The following is a 17,133-nucleotide window of genomic DNA, read 5'->3' on the forward strand; positions in this document are numbered from 1 at the left end:
GTGTTGAAACTCAATGCCATGCAGTCCTTATCACTAACATATGTACTGTTTCTAGCCACAGCTGTGACAGTCAGCCTCTTAATAATGCTGTATGCGTGCAGACAGTGTGTGTGTGACAGCTTCTATTAGACTTTCATCTGCTGTATTATCATTAGTCATGTCAGCAGGAAGCTGCAGGAGCCTGAGAGGCTTGTTTGGACACAGCGGCATCTGTTTTTGATGCTTTATGAATAACAGAGGAGGACCGATCAGAGGCTCCGCAAAGACAGAAGTCATGTTTAGAAACTTCACATCTATGAATCATTGTTAACTCTATTGTGGTTGTTGTCCATTTGCTTTTTCTTTTACTGAAGAACAATTACACTAAATGGACAAATGTATTCAGCCACCTGATCATTACACCACAGAGATGTACAAATAAATGCACTTTAACATGGAGTTGGTCCCTTTTTGCAGCTTTAACAGCCTCCACTCTTCTTGGAAGGTTTTGTGCCCATTTATGCTGCAGAGCATTTATGAGGTCAGGCACTGATGCTGGATGAGAAGGCCTGGCTCACAATCTCCATTCCAGTTCATCCCAAAGGTGCTGGATGGGGTTGAGGTCAGGTCTCTGTGTTATCAGTCAAGTTCTTCCACACCAAACTCATCAAATCATGTCTTTTATAGTCCTTCTTTGGGCCACTGGGGCACAGTCATGTTGGAACAGAAAAGGGCCTTCCTCAAACCGTTGCCACAAAGTTGGAAGCAAAATGTCTTGGTATGCTGAAGCATTAAGACTGGGCTTCACTGGAGATAAGGGGCCTAGCCCAAACCCTGAAAAACAGTTGGAACAATGCAGTCAGGCAGGTAATGTTCTCCTGGCATCCGCCAAACCCAGACTCATCCATCTGACTGCTAAACAGAGAAGCATGGTTCGTCACTTCACAGAACATATTTCCACTGCTCCACAGTCCAGTGTTGGTGTGCTTTAAACCATTCAACTCTGAGGCTTGGCATTGGACTTGGTGATGTGAGGCTTGCATGCAGCTGCTCGGCCATGAAAATTCATTAATGAAGCTCACACCATACAGATTTTGTGCTTACATTAATGCAAGTGAAAGTTCAGGACCCATTAGCTATGGAACCAGCAGAGCGTTGATTTTACCTGGTCATCTGTTTTGTGGCTGAGTTGCTATTGTTCCTAAATATCTCCAATTTCTAATAATATCACAGTTAACTGTGGAATATCCTGCATGGCATGGATGGATAGGTTATTGTCGTTGCATAGTAAAAACACAACAAAATTTTGCTTGGCAGTCTCGTCTGCAGCAGCAAACAATATCAATAATTAAGCTAATTTCTGGAAAGGGGAAGAGGGAGTTAGGAGTTGAGCAGGGTGTCTACAGCTCTTGGGTAAAAGCTGTTTTAAGCCTTTGAGTTTTCACCCAGAAGGTTCTCAGCCTCCCTGATGGGAGCCTGCTGAAAAACCAGTGTCCAGGGTGCAAGGGGTCCATCAGAATATTGGAGGCCTGCTTCTTGAGACAACTCTGGTAGATGTTTTTAAGACATCTTTACAGACACTTAAGACAATTAATACACCTGTGGTACCAGGTCTGATAATAATACTAATAGGTGTGGTCTAATACTTTTGTCCACATAGCGTACAGATAAATAACCTTGCAATGACCGTAAATGAGTGTGCATATTTATAATTTAGAGAAGCGTACCTCAGTGTGTCTCTGATGGAGAGTGTTGTACTCCTTCCTGAGCTCAGCTTCTCTCTCCTCCAATCTGCTGACTAGAAGAAGAGAGACATGATTAGTAATTGTGACAAAATAACACATGTAACTGAAATTTTAGAAAAAACAACCTTTGACTTCATATTGTATTATATTTATTTAAAAAGTTCATAAATTCATCAAAGCATCTATCAGACTCCACAAGGATTTAAAGTACTGTTGTTTCAAGTACTACTGAAGCGTTTTATTCTGTTGACAGTTTGTGAAGTCAATCAGTTGTGCCTGATGTGGTGGTAAAGCACTGCAATAACATTTTAGAGCCAGAGGGGGGCCACAGTGTATCAACAAGCCCCTTCTGAGCTGAAACACACGAACTCTCCTCAGCATCATTACTCTTTACACCAGTTTTAAATGCATCATCATAAATTGCTGTTTTTTACAACACAGATGAAAAACCTCCCAACATATGCAAAAACAAATAACACTACAATCTCTACTCCACTCTAGGATCTCAAAGCTTATAATGTTGCTTCATTTTAACACTTTTGTTGCAAAGAGTAACCTCTAGAATAAGAAGCGTGTTGCCGGCTCTATCACCTCTAAAACATTAGTAATCAAAGAATTGATAATAAACTTTTAAACTCAACATCTAACAAGGAAAACAGGTTAAAGACGTTACACCCAGTTACAGAGCAACCATCATCCTCCATCCTTCGTCCGAGAGCGATGAAGTTTGTAGACAAAACAGCCATCAGCACCTGGGTGTGTTTTCAGTTGCCAGCCAAGCAAAAGACGTTGACAGTGACACTAAAATGTCAGCTTGTAATCCATAAAAATGTTCATGCACTCAGCGTCAGCTGACATCTGATGCCACACACACACATCTCTGCTTTCATACTTGATGACTGAAGTCAAATATAGCCTTTTTCTCAACAAGCCTGAAGAATATGACTGGATCAGTGAGGAGTGACAGTTCAGACAGCTGCAGCTGTGATTCAGTGTGAATGTGAGAGAGACCATAGAGGAAGTAGTGGGTTAGAGGTTGAGCAGAAATAACCCACAAGTTCATCAGAAATAACCCAGATGAGACACAAAGGTGTATAAAGGAAGTGATCATGAAAAGCACCACATGAATAGTCTTAACAACAAGAAGATCTTTCCACAGAGAATGCTAGAAAATCTTTAAAAATTATCGGTCCAAGCCACAGAGTAAGGAACATATACACCGCATTCCAAATTATGATACAAATTGGATTTTAGTGTCATAAACATTACATTTTTTTGTTTTTTAGTTGAACTCGTAGATAGTATTGTGTCTCAGGGCTCTCTGGATCACTGAAAACAATCTCAAACACATGTGATAATTAGTTTGCCAGGTGAGCCCACTGAAAGAAAATGCCTTGGACAAGGCATGAAAACATTAGATATTTCAGGAAAAACTTAAGTGTGATCATCGTACTGTGGAGAACTTTGTGGCTGATTCAGAGCACAGATGCAGATAAAGACATAATGAGGATCGTTTCTGACAGACAAATACATCAGATTAAGAGAGCAGATGCTAAAATGCCATTACAAAGCAGCAAACAGGTATTTGAAGCTGCTGATGCCTCTGGCGTCCCACCAACCTCAAGGTGTAGGATCCTCCAGAGGCTTGCAGTCGTGAATAAACCTACTATTCAGCCCCCCCTAACCAATGCTCACAAGCAGAAATGGTTGCGGTGGGCCCAGAAATACATGAAGACTCATTTTCAAACAGTCTTGTTGACTGATGAGTGCTGTGCAACCCTGGATGGTCCAGATGGAGGAGTAGTGGATGGTTGGTGGATGGCCACCATGTCCCAACAAGGCTGTGACGTCAGCAAGGAGGTGGTGGAGTCATGTTTTGAGCCAGAATTATGGAGAGAGAGTTGGTAGGCCCCTTTAGGGTCCCTGAAGGTGTGAAAACGACCTCGGCAAAGTATATAGAGTTTCTGACTGACCACTTTCTGCCATGCTAAAAAAAAAAGAAGAACCCATGCCTTCCGTAGCAAAATGATCTCCATGCATGACAATGCTCCATCTCATGCTGCAAAGAATACCTCTCTGTCATTGGCTGCTATGAGCATAAGAGGAGAGAAACTCATGGTGTGGCCCCCATCCTCCCCTGACCTTTAACCCTACTGAGAACCTTTGGAGCATCCTCAAGCTAAAGATCTATGAAGGTGGGAGGCAGTTCACATCAAAACAGCAGCTCTGGGAGGATATTCTGACATCCTGCAAAGAAATTCAAGCAGAAACTCTCCAAAAACTCACAAGTTCAATGGATGCAAGAATAGTGAAGGTGATATCAAAGAAGGGCTCCTATGGTTCTTTACAACCTATAAAATATTTTGAACCTCTGTGGTGCATATTAATTGGAAACAGTGCATTTTGAGTTTTATATATTTGAAAAAAAAAATAGTTATCATTGGGAGGTTTGTTCAATAAAATTTGAATTACACTCTAATGGTTGATGATTTAAAAATTATACTGTCATTTGCATAATAATTTGGAATGTGATGTAGAAGACCTGAAAAATGAATCAAAAGAATCAAAAAAACATTTGTGAGTCCAGGCACAATATTATCCATATGATATCAGTAGCAACAGATATACAATTTATATCAATAAATACTGCCCAGCCCTACAGTCTCTGACAAATGTCAAACACAATCATTTTAGCCTATATGTGGTTCAGTAAATATGACTACTAGAAAAAGCAAAGTAAACAAAAATAGTAAAACCACATAGGAACCAAAAAATCTGTTAATATAAAGCCAGCATGTTTTTATTTTCTACATCACACTGCAGTGGCTTTTGGCCTGGGACAACACTTCAACATTTCAAAATTTCAGATCATTTTATTTTTTTCCCAGCAAATTAGAAAAATCTTCAGATTTAAAGAGGTAGTTTTCTTTTTCATCATTTTCAAGAATATTTTTAGGTGTGGTTTTATGAGGTCCATTACTTTGAGAGATTTAGCTATATAAGGCTCCTGTGTGGTTGTTTCTGAAGCTCCTCCAGGTCTGTCTGTGGGTTTTAACACATATTCCTCTGGCTACTAAAGATGGGAATTTTTAGCCATCTCACGATTTGATGAGATAATTATTCATAAGGCTACGTACTGATTCCTGATCAATTATTGATGTATTTTGGTGCAGTTGTTTTTTTTTTCTTCATTTCTTTTAGAAAATAAAGCGATAAAATTAAATTTCCACTATCCTCTAATTGGGGTTGTGAGTAAACTGGAAAATTACAATTACACTGAACCAAAGGTATCAGCAGCCTTTCCTTACAATATATCTGAAATTACAAACATAAAAAAGTCCTTTTTCACAGATGAACAACTGGTAATCTAAACCTTGCTGTTTTGTGCTGCATGTCAGAGTTCAGCCTTTTCATTACCATTATTCCACAGTATTAAATATTTAAATAATCAATCACTGGACATTCATAATTTAATTCAGAATCTTCCACCTCCAAATCATGACACATCTAAGAATAGATTTTTTCTCCCACCTCTACTGGCTACAGAAACAGCTCATGCTGAATTAGACCGGACCAAGGTTGGTTTGTGTTTCCACCACAAACGTACTACACCACAGCAGAACTGGAAGCAGACCCACCTTTTCAAGTGGTCTTGGTCTGGCTGTTCGGTCTGCATCAGAGTTCGGCGGTAAGCTTTCCCACCAGAGCAAACAAACCAAACTAACTCAACTCAATCGAACCAAACAGGTTAGGAGTAAAAGCTCCCTGACAGCTGTGGTCTACAGCCAGACTGTCCTGAGGTTAGACGGGGCTGTTTGCTCCATGTAACTCAGCTTATTTTAACGAAACCCCGCAAAGATACATCTACAGGGGAGCTGTACCCTATATTAGGGCTGAATGATTTGGGAAATTTGCAATTTTTCACCCAATATTATGATTTGATATGCGTTTTTTTCTCAAGCTCTCTGTCTCATGTATTTTCCAACAAACAAGAAATTAATCATTCCATATTAAAACCACAATATTAGATTCAACTAAGGCTGAACCTTTGAAAAAATATCTGTGATGATTTTGTCTCGTATTACCAATTGGATATGAATTGTAATCAATTTTTATGAAAATCCTCACATTTAATAAGGAAAATGTACAAAAATGAAGGAAGTAGGCTTTTTGGAAAACTATTCTATAAAAATCACTCTTGAATAACTGCAGATATGTAATGCATAATCTCAGCTGCAAATTAAAGTTTTAAACTGGTATTTTGAAACAATTTCAGGTTAAAGAAATATTGCACCTTCTGTGACTTGAAAATTTCAGCAGGCCATGTTGTGATTTTATTTACTTTTAGATTAATTGCCCAGCCTGACCCTGTACTAAGACAATTCTCTGCTCTTTCTCGTATTATTTTTATTCATTTAATTGTTGATTTAGATTTATTTAACCAGGAAAGCCTCAGTGAAATTGCAAATCTCATTTACAACAGTGTCCTGGATCATAAGATTTATATGGGGTTTGTGCATTTTTCTGATAGAAGGTAACAGTCAACATCAAAGACAAAGAGTGGGAAATGGTTTGATGGAAAGGAGCCACAGGACTTCATCCAGAGCTGCCAGCTTCAGGGACAACAGCCTCTGTACAAGGGCATAACCACTGGGCTACCAGTGTCCCATTATTTTCATTTTCAGGCTTGTTGTTTAAAAAAGTTACCTTTGTGAAGAAGAATCTGAAAAAATATAATGACAAAAACAAATGCCCGAATTAAAAAAAAAAGTAAAAATGCAGATTTTTAGGACTGATCAGTTTCAAGTTCAGTTGTATGATTCTGTGCGTTTAATGTCATAAAGAAAGAGAAATAAAAACGAAAGCAATTTAAAAACCATGTGTTTCTCTGACATAACAGACTTTAGTGAACCGAGCCCCACAGCTGCTGATTTAAAAAACAGAAAAGAGGAAGTTCCACATTAAAGAAAAGAGAAAGAAATTCCCTGAAAGCTCTCAAATTTCCCCTTCATATAAACAAGGCGTGTGTTTAAGAAGTTCTGTGGTGAACAAAAAAAGGCAGTCACACGCTGTCAACTGCACAGTCATGCACACGTCATGTGGATTTCTCCTAATGCCCTCAAACACCACCACACTCTGAGACCTGCAGGGTAACTAATGTTTTCAAACGCTGGCTCTACTTTTACATCATGTAGGGTTTTGTTCTGATGTGTACTAAAACGGGTATTTTGTCAAATAAGCATTTATGAAGAGTGCTATATAACATATATCTTGTTTTTAAGAATCCTTTTGCAAAATACAAAAAAAGAAACTTTGAGCATGGACTGAAGAGGTGTATTTGACCTGTTTTGTTTTCAGCTTTTAACCGAAGCACTCAACAGCTGCACTCAAATTTCTTCACTCTATCTTAAAAAAAGGTTTCAAAAAATATCTAAATTTCCCAATAACCTCCTGAGACCTCAGCTTTTGTCTGGAATGCATTTCAGCTCACCGACTTATTTGTAATAAGTAGGACCTGATAAATTTAAAACCTCAGCCTTGTCTTACAACAGGAGGAAGTTTTCATCAAAAAGAAGTCAACTCATTTCCTGAAGGTGCTGTATCTGCAGAAAATACAGCACTGGTGTCAGTCAGGAGAGGTAAGGTGGAGTCATTTTGTTTGTTTGTTTTTGATGATTGACCACAGGGACTTGTTGAGGCCAAGCATGAACAAAATTTCACTAAAAGTTCTGAATTGTGACACGCAGATGGCCTAGCGGTCTGATGTGCATCCATGTGCGCGGGCGGCCCGGGTTCAAATCGACCTGTGGTCCTTGGCTGCATATCTCTCCCCACTCTCGTCCCATTTCTGACTCTATCCACTGTCCTCCTCTGTCCAATAAAGACACTAAAAATCCCCAAAATATATATTAAAAAATAATAGTAAACAAATAAGTTCAGAATTTTTTGGAAATTGTCCTGTCCAAATTCTACACTAATTCCATACAATTTTAAAGAAATGACACTGTGACAATTCTTAAACATTTTTTTCAGGATTCCATTAAAACACCCAAAATGTCTTCTTATTCCCCGAATGAGTCAATGAAACTGTATCGCAAAGCCTGAAAATTCCATGTAAAGTCATGTAAAGTCCTTGACATTTTTAAGTAAATTCCCCAAAATCTCTTATCAAATTCCATATAACATTCCCCAAAAATTATGAAAAATTCCCACTAAACATCCAAACAAAATTGAAATTTCAATTTAAAAGTTTTTACATTTCAAAGGTCAACCCCTCCCAAAATTACCCATCAAATTCTCAGAAGTTTGCAATTACTTTCTCCAAATTTCAATGAAAATACCCAAAAATTTCAAAGCAAATCCCCTAGCAAACCCCCGAAACTCACAGAATGCCCAAAAACTACAAATAAATTCCTGAAATTTCCATCAAAAATGCCTGAATTTTTTTTAATAACTTCCCCCAAGTATCCAAATAAATTTTCCAAATTCCCATAAAAATGCTAAAGAATTCCAAAGCAAATTTCCCCCAGAACTCCGGTAAAACTCTCTAAATTACACAAACACATCCCTAAAAGTTCAGTGAAAATACTTGAGATTCCAATGAAAATTTCCAGGTAAATATCATGATAAATTTTCCCATTTCAAGCAGATATAAACTTCAGTGGACCATCTAGACACATGCTTTAAATGCTAATAGCAGAAATGATTTCTATGTTGAAGGACAAATCAAAATGCATGTACATGCAGGGGGTTAAATAAGATAAGGGTCTTAAGACTTCAGAAAAAGGCAAAGTAAGTTTAGTTATGGTTGAAAGTTTCAGACTTTCAGCCATGCTCTTATCTAGTCCTTCAGAATTCCTCCCCTACCCTCAAATGATTGGTTTCCTAGATATTGTTGACAAGTTTCCCAAGGTCTAAACTCCATAAATCCTCCTTTAATTCACTTAACCTTTCTGGTCTTGAAACATGTTTGGTCTATTCAATTACAGCTCATTTAGCAGACTTGGCAGGCAAACACTCAGAGTATGTTACTAATGGCCTTTATTCATGAACGAGTCCATCTGCCCTGCAGCACATCAGGCTAACAAACAGTCACAAGACCTGCGAGCGGTCGATGGTATCTGGCCCGTTTGTGTGGGTTAGATTTCCCAATAACAGCCACTAGTCCCTCCAGAGAGATGTGCATGTGATGGACTTACTTTGATCTGCATAGTTCTTTGTTTTTAGCTCTAGCTGGCGCGTGTGTGACTCCAACGTCACCAGCCGACACTGGAGGTCCTTCTTCTCTCCGTCCTGGGAGTCTTCGAAGGCGATGTACCTCTGCAGACGGAGGCAACAGACAGAAACAACAGATCAGTTATCACTAAATTACCAAAGTTCCTACATCTTTTCAAACTAAGATTTCTATCTTTTGTTGATAAAACAGGCTGTTTAATCTTGGGGTCCATACCCTGCATTATCAGGTTGTGTTATATGAATATATAAATTAAAATCCACCTGTTCAAATGTTACACCTTGAGTGCAGACGATAAGAAAATGCTGCCAGGCTCTTTAATATTCCAAGGTTAACCTCAATAAACCTGCATGTGCCTGTGTCAACTCACTCCTACGTAGAAAGGTGAATGGTAATCCCTGTTAAACAACTTTGCACATAAAGGCAGAAAAGAAATCACACTGTCTTGACATGCTCAGTTCAGTTATAGCTACAGCTAATATGGATTTTTCCTCCTAAAATGTTTATCTCATTACAAAAACATTCTTGCACATCACATTTTCTCTTACCATGCTGGCTGAAGAAAGTTGACTTCAAGTCTAAAATAAATAGAATTCCGGTTTTATGATCAAAAATACTAACTCCACATATTGACGCTTACATGCCACTTTATTAGGTACACCTGCTCTTTTGCTTGTTGACACAAATGGCTAATCATCCAATCAAATGGCAGCAAATGAATTCATTTAGGTATGAAGATGTGGTCAAGATGTCTTACTGGAGTTCAAACTGAATGGGGTAGGATTTAAGTGGCTTTGAACGTGGCATGATTGTTGGTGCCAGACAGGCTGCTCTGAGTGTTTCAGACACTGCTGGTCTACTGGGATTTTCATCACAACAGTCTCTAGGGTTTGCAGAGAATGGTCTGAAAAGGGGAAAATACCCAGTTGTGTGGATGAAAATGCCTTGTTAATGTCAGAGGAGAATGGGCAGACTGGTCCAAGATGATAAAAAGACAACCACTGGTTACAGCCAAGGTATGAAGAACACCATCTCTGAACGCACAACACATGGAGCCTTGAAGCAATGGGCTACAGCAGAAGACCACACCGGATGCCACTTTTATCCGCTAAGAATAAGATGCTATGGCTACAATTCACACAGGTTCACCAAAATTGGACAATAGAAGACTGGAGAGACGTCGCCTGGTCTGATGAGTAGATATCAGCTGTGACATTTAGAAGGTTTCAGACATATTTTGTCCGAAAAGGGTATTTAAATATTGATGTCGATATTGGTATCGGCTAAAATGAATCTGTCGGTATCGGCATATCAAATATCGGCAAAAATCCAGTATTGTGCATCCCTAGGTGGAAGGGTTTAAAGTTGACAACAAATGGGTTTAAGTGGCAAAAATGTGTTAAAATTTGGCACAAAGTGGCAACAGTGTAATTCCAAAATTATTCTTTGTTTTTTAAGGCATCTGCAGACCCCCTCTCAGTGTCTCGCGACCCCCTATGGGGTCCCTACCCCAACGTTGAGAACCCCTGCAATAGAGCACCTTTGGGATGTGGTGGAAAGGGAGATTCACATCATGGATGTGCAGCCAACAAATCTGCAGCAACTGCATGATGCTATCATGTCAGTATGGACCAAAATCTCTGAGGATGTTTGGTGCAACTATGCCACGAAGAATTAAGGTAGTTCTGAAGGCACAAAGAGGTCCAACCTGGTAGCAAGGTGTACCTAATAAAGTGGCCAATGAGTGTAGTTTGCCTTTTCTGACCAAAGAAGTCAATGTCAAAGTGAAAACAGATTTCTATAACGTAATGTCAACTAAATAAAAATATATACTGTCAAATAAGTGACTGCATAAATACGTCTGTGTGGATAGGTCTCAAGCAGGCTCTAAAATCTGGACAATCTGACTCCACTCTTCTTTGCAGAACTGCTCAAGCTCTGTCGGGTTTAATCGGGCATTAAAAAGCCCCTTTCAAGCCCAGCCACAAATTCTCTATTAGATTGAGGTCTGGGCTTTGACTCGTCCACTCCAGAACACTCCCCTTGTTGTTTTTAAACTATTTCTGTGTAGGGATTGTTGTGATGCTTTGTTTATGGCAGCAACAGCAGAAAAAAAATGTCACACAGGGCCTTTAGTTCCTCTACAAGGCTGACCTCACCCTCGTCACCATCCTTGACATCACTCCCTGTAGGGTGTGGCGAAAACAGTGAGCTCTGAAATTGAGAAGTGTTGGATTAAATCCTGCGGTTGTGTGTGTGATGAAGTTGTGCTCGTGCCAGGAGAGTGTATACAGCATCTGTCTTCTGTCTATTGTGATAGTCATCTAACCTCTCTGCCTGACAGGTGCTCAGCGACAGCGCCTGATTAAAAAACACAACACTGCTACAGCTCTCTGTGTTAACAGTCTATGAGCAGACTCACAGAGTTTCCCTTGTAAGTTAGAAACAGATGATATCTATGTGGAGGTTGTTTTTGCAATCTTCACAGCAGCTTTTGCTGCTGACCTCAGTTTTTCTCTTGGGGTATAAAGACTTATAAGTGTGACTTTTTTATATCTGGACCATCAAATAGAATTACAACTGTGGACTGTGGGTTCAATACACCGTGTACAGCCACCAAACATTCTCTGAAAAATCTCAACTCCAACAAAAGCTCCCTATTGACAAACTAAAGGGATTTATTCCAGTGAAAATGATCAATAAATACCCATATTAGCATGCTTTTAAAACAAGGGAGAGTACATTAAAGTCTACATGAAAACTGAAGAATTATATGCTTTATTTATCTATTCCATCCATTTTCTCTCCTATTTTAGGGTCACAGGGACTGGAGCCTATCCCAGCTGTCATTGAGAGAGGTGAGGTGCATGCTGGACCGGTTGCTTTAATGGAATCATGTGAAAAATCATCAATCTATCTTGAATTTCCATCCATTTTCTTACAATTATCCTGGACTAGGTCCCAGTGGTAGCAGGCTAAGCAAGTCAACCCAGACATCCCTCTCCCCAGTGACATTTTCCAGCTCCTTTGGGATTCTGAGGCGTTCCCTGTCCAGACGGGATATATAATCCCTCCAGCGAGTTCTGGGTCTGAGCCACAGACAGTGCCAGTGTGGGCAATTAGGCATGCCTGAAAGACCTCCACAGGGAAGGGACCAGCTGCCCAAACCATCTCAAGTGACTCCTTTCAATGCAAAGACTCAGGGGCTCTGCTCTGAGCTTCCAGCTCCTCACCTCATCTCTCAGGCCTGGTCCAGCCACCCTCTTGAGGAATGTCATTTTGACTGCTTGTATCTGTGATAGTCATAATCCAAAGCTCAAGATCAGAAGTGAGGCTTAGTACTAAGTTTGACCAGTAAATAGAAAGCTTTGCATTCAAGCTCAGCTCTCTCTTCACTGCTACTGTTCGAAACAACATCGGCAAAACTGCCGATGCTGCAACAATCCACCTGTAAATCTTAGATGTTCATTCTACCCTCAGTCATCGACAAGACCCCAGGATACTTGAACTCTCTCAGTTAGCGCAAACACTCATTCCCCACCTGGAGAGACCAATTCACCTTTTTCTGGCAAACGATCATGGCCTCTGACTTGGAGATGCTGACCCTCATCAACCCTGAGATCCTATGGCACTCCTGCAAAATGTTAAAAAGTACTGGCCCCAGCCTCAGCTCCAACACCTTCTCCTTCAACCACCTTTCAGACAACTTACATTTACCCATCATTTGCACACACACATCACTGATCACATAGTTAACTTGGTATCTAGAGACACAGCAGAGCTTTAAGGTTGCACTGATAACTAAACAGGCCAGAATTTAAACAAGCGTTATGGATGCACGACATTATCAGCCCGATATCGATATTAGCAGATGTCAAAATGTCTGCAGATATTTGAAACCAATATTCTGTCCGTGACTATCAGCACATATCGACTGCAAATTTTTGCCATTTGTACTTATATGTTTGTAAAGTTTGAGGCTGGATCTACAGACCTATGCTAGTCTTCTTTTTGTTCATTCTCAATCATTTGACTTCAAAGTGTGTTTTAAGTAGAGGTGTCTTCAACTAAGGATTTTCATAGTCGAATCTGATTCATCAGATTTTGCCTTTAGTCGACTAATAGTCAAACAGTGTTTCCACTAGAGCTGAATAGGAGGGAGCAACAAGCTTTAAGCTATAAAGTGGAGGCTGGGGTGGAGGAGGTGAAGCTTTGCCAGCAGCAGCGTGGTGCATCAGCATTGATGCAAGTAGGGATTAGTGAGCAGTAAATCATATTCAAATGGGCCACTGTGTTGAAAGAAAGAGCTGTGATTGGCTGTGGGAGCTGGGAGGCAATAATTGGTGTCAGCTGGCTATCAGCCAATCACAGCTGGGAATGTGACTTAAGTGAACTAAAGCAAAGCTTCATCAATATTAGACAGAATGTACCAGGGCAGAACGATTTAAAAATTTATATCTAATTGCAATTATTTTTGCTTAAATTGCAAATTTGATATCAGTTTCTTTATTGAATGGGGATTATCGATTTTATGTCACTCGTTTTAATTAAGAAAAAGTACATAAGACATGAAAAGGACATTTTTTGTAAACCATTCTAAAAAAATGACACTTGAATGTTAACATAATGTGCAGAAAATCTCTGTTGTTGCAAAAATAAATGTATTAAACTAGTATTTTGACATAGTTCAAATTAAAACAATATTGCAACGTCTTAAAATTTCTAAACTGCAGTATGCCATATTGTGAATTAACTTGCAGTTAATTGCCCAGCCCTAGTAAAAATAGAAAACAGCTGCAAAATTTATGACCCTGTGGTCTTGCATTCAAGACCTTTTAATACTTTTATTGAAGGCTTAATCTTCGTAAAATTGATTTAACAACTTTTAATACTTTTAAAGTCCCCACAGACACTGTGAAGGGGTAACTCTGACTCCAACACGTACTGGGAACTAGGGTTGCACAGTATACCAATACTAGAAAAGCAGCACAATACCACGTGAGAGGATAGACATGGCTGAGAGAAGTGCTCCTGTGGACCGGCGAACAAAAATCTGTGATTATACGGCAGCGGCTTTTCCAAAACTATACAATATACTTTGTTTTTTTTACGTATTTTCATGGTTGTCTTCTCTAAGCACGAGGCGTTTTCACATCCTCCGTCAGCCGCCGCATGTTTCGCTTATCAAGCGGCGAAAATATGCGACCTCTGCTTTATCAGAAAAATTGCATAATTTGTTGAATTGTGCAATCGCATAATGGCGTTCTTCTGGAGAGACGGCTTAATCGATATCATTAGTAGATGAGCTGAGTAGAACACACGCAGCCCCCAGCTACAGAGCTGCATGGAATCATGATGTGGTTTAATAAGGTGACACCTGGTTATGAATATAACAGTGTAAATATGGCGTTAACTATGAAATAAGCCACCTGAAGTCAAGTGTGCTTTGCTTTTAAAAAAAAAATCTAATTTATCATGTTAATATTGTGTCAATTCAATTCACTGTATAAACAGCATAGGCCAAACAATGGGTTCACAGAGCAGGAAAGTGAATGAATGTTAATATTAACTGTAAATCTGGCAGGATTATGAACCTGCTCACTACAGCACTACAGTGCATTAAAGACGCTGTCACACCAATGAGTCAGTACACCTCTGTGTGCTCTACTCAACACATTTTCTAGTTTTCCATTTAGTCAAATTATACTTAGAAATTATACATGAGCACAGGGTAGGCTCTCTCTAAAGTTGTTGAATCTACATATGAAACCTAAATATTAAATTGCAATAATTTATCCATCTCCACTCCCCCCCACAGACAAACAAACAGATGCCAGCAAAATCAACTTCATAATTTTTTTATTTTGTTTTTTTTTAAAGAGAGAACACTGGCATGTTTAACGTTGAAAATATTATTTTAAGTTAATAGAAAAAAAAACTAAAAATATCAAGTTCCATGTTCTGTCATCAATTATTCCATTAGTTTTACAAAGTTTTAGGTTTTGCCATGGTATCGCTTCAGTATCCGTATCGAGATACTTTAGGCAGGTATCGTATCGAGGTCATAATTTTGGTATCGTGACAACACTACTGGGAACATGTCTGACTTTGTGTTAAGGATGGAAACACAACAGGGACCCGATGGCTCGCAGCAATCTTTAATCTATTTACATAATCATCTCTTCATTATTCTGTTTATCACTTGGTACTTACAAATTACTGTTAAATGTTAATAAAGAGCAAAGCTAAACTACACTCTAAATGATGCACAAATCTGAGCAGCACTGATTCAGGATGGTTGTGGAACAATCCATTTGCATTGATCAATATAGTAATACAATGAACAAGGGATCAATATGATTGAAAATACCTCCATCTATGTCATCAGCATGAGGTCAGCCTTTATTCTGAGGTTACCCTACATTATAAACTGTAGCTCAACACACAAGACGGTGTCACGTCCAGACAGAAAACTACACAAATCAGAAAAACATGGCCGAAAAATCTGCAAGCTCTGCACTTTACTCCTGTGTGGAACCATCATCTTGTCTCTAAGATAGATACATAGAGGATAGATAGATCTTTTCTCCGAGATACACAAATAGAAGATAGATCTTTTCTCTGAGATAGACATATAGAAGATAGATCTTTTCTCTGAGATAGATAAACAGAAGATAGATCTTTTCAATAAGATAGACATATAGAAGATAGATCTTTTCTCTAAGATAGATATATAGAAGACAGATCTTTTCTCTAAGATAGAAAGTCTGATGGAATTCAGCAATAAAATTGTAAAAGTTGTTTGTTGTACTTTATGAGTTGATTGAATTTAAGTGATAGTATTAATCTGGTCTGTGATATCATCTAATTCTTTTATTAAAGATGTCAACCCTCAAATAAATCATATTTCAGACTATCAAATCAGCAAACATTGAAAATCAAAACAAATATCCTTTTGTCAAACACAAAAAAATGTTTTAAAAATATCAAATGGTGCTGAAACTTTCGGTCTACTTCCTTAAATGTAAGCAGGCAAACATTCACCTATTCATAAAGCTCAACATTTACTCAGGTCATTGTAAAGAATAAATTCCAATCTAGAAGCACAACAAAAGGAAGGGAATATGTCGACACTTTTCATCCTGAGGGTAACATTAATGTCTAAAATGATTTCATGGGAATTGAGTCGGCGGTTCTGAAGATTTCACTCTCAACCGCTTATTCAAGTTGAATCGTAGGAGTTGTTCAAGGAGAGACGAGGGATCATCAGAGTCATCGGGTTTCATTCCTGTGGTGCATGAATCACTGCACTTATGACAGAAACATTAATAGATCCAACACAGTATTACCACAAAAGAGCTGAAAATAAGCCTTCACCCGATAGAAATACAAAAATTCAGCAGCAGATGGGACAAGCATTCAGACTGTTGCAATAAGCCATGGTGGATGACTACAGCCCAGAATTTAAAAAAAAATAAACAGTTATACATGTATGTTTTTTAAACCCATGCACTGATGCTCCAGCTGATTATCTAAGTCAGGTGTCTGATAAAATAAGGCACCTGACTTTGCAGCGCCTGTAAGCATGTAGTCCTGTGATGTTGGTCCTCACATTGAATAAGAGGCCCTGTGGTCAGGCCCTGGGCAGGGAATGGATGTCATCTGAAAGGCAAGGATCACCTGAGAGCCCAGTAACAAGCAGCCTCTTCTCCTTAAACACGTCACACCGAGGCTGGAGGTGATTCACAGAATGACTGCCTCTAAAAGATGCTTTTGTGAGCTCTGTGATGGTTAGTAAGGGAGGGGCTGAAGGTTTGTCACTACCTTTGGGTTCTAAAACTATTTCAGGAAAGATACAGATCAGCTTTTAGGCTAATACAATATTTAAATTCTACATTTAAATGTTACAACCATATTTCCAAAAAAGTTGGATCATTGTGTAATTATTGTGTCTCATAAACCCATATTTTATTCCCAATAGATCATCAATAACATATCAGATATAAAAACTGAGATGTTCATGAAAAATACTAGCTCATTTGGAAAATGATGGCATCAACATATCTCGAAAAAGTAGGGACAGGGCTATGTTTACCACTGTCTAGCCCCTGTTAGAACAAAATAACACAAGAACGATCAGTGTAACCCAAAATCATGAACCCATGGAGGACTGGA

At 39.0% G+C, this 17,133-nt stretch overlaps 1 protein-coding gene across 6 annotated transcripts in view; it reads right to left on the reverse strand.

Moving 5' to 3' along the window:
• Positions 1-17,133, reverse strand: part of spag9b (sperm associated antigen 9b) — an 84,344-nt gene that overhangs the window by 43,952 nt on the left and 23,259 nt on the right. For all 6 annotated transcript variants that reach the window (XM_041815117.1, XM_041815116.1, XM_041815115.1 and 3 more), the window contains exons 2-3: positions 8,924-9,044; positions 1,707-1,777 (exon numbers count right to left, since the gene is read on the reverse strand). In XM_041815117.1, coding sequence (XP_041671051.1) covers positions 1,707-1,777; positions 8,924-9,044 — 192 coding nt within the window. The remainder of the gene's footprint in view (positions 1-1,706; positions 1,778-8,923; positions 9,045-17,133) is intronic.

This window comes from Cheilinus undulatus, linkage group 20 (assembly GCF_018320785.1).
Source record: "Cheilinus undulatus linkage group 20, ASM1832078v1, whole genome shotgun sequence".
Classification (NCBI taxonomy): Eukaryota; Metazoa; Chordata; class Actinopteri; order Labriformes; family Labridae; genus Cheilinus; species Cheilinus undulatus.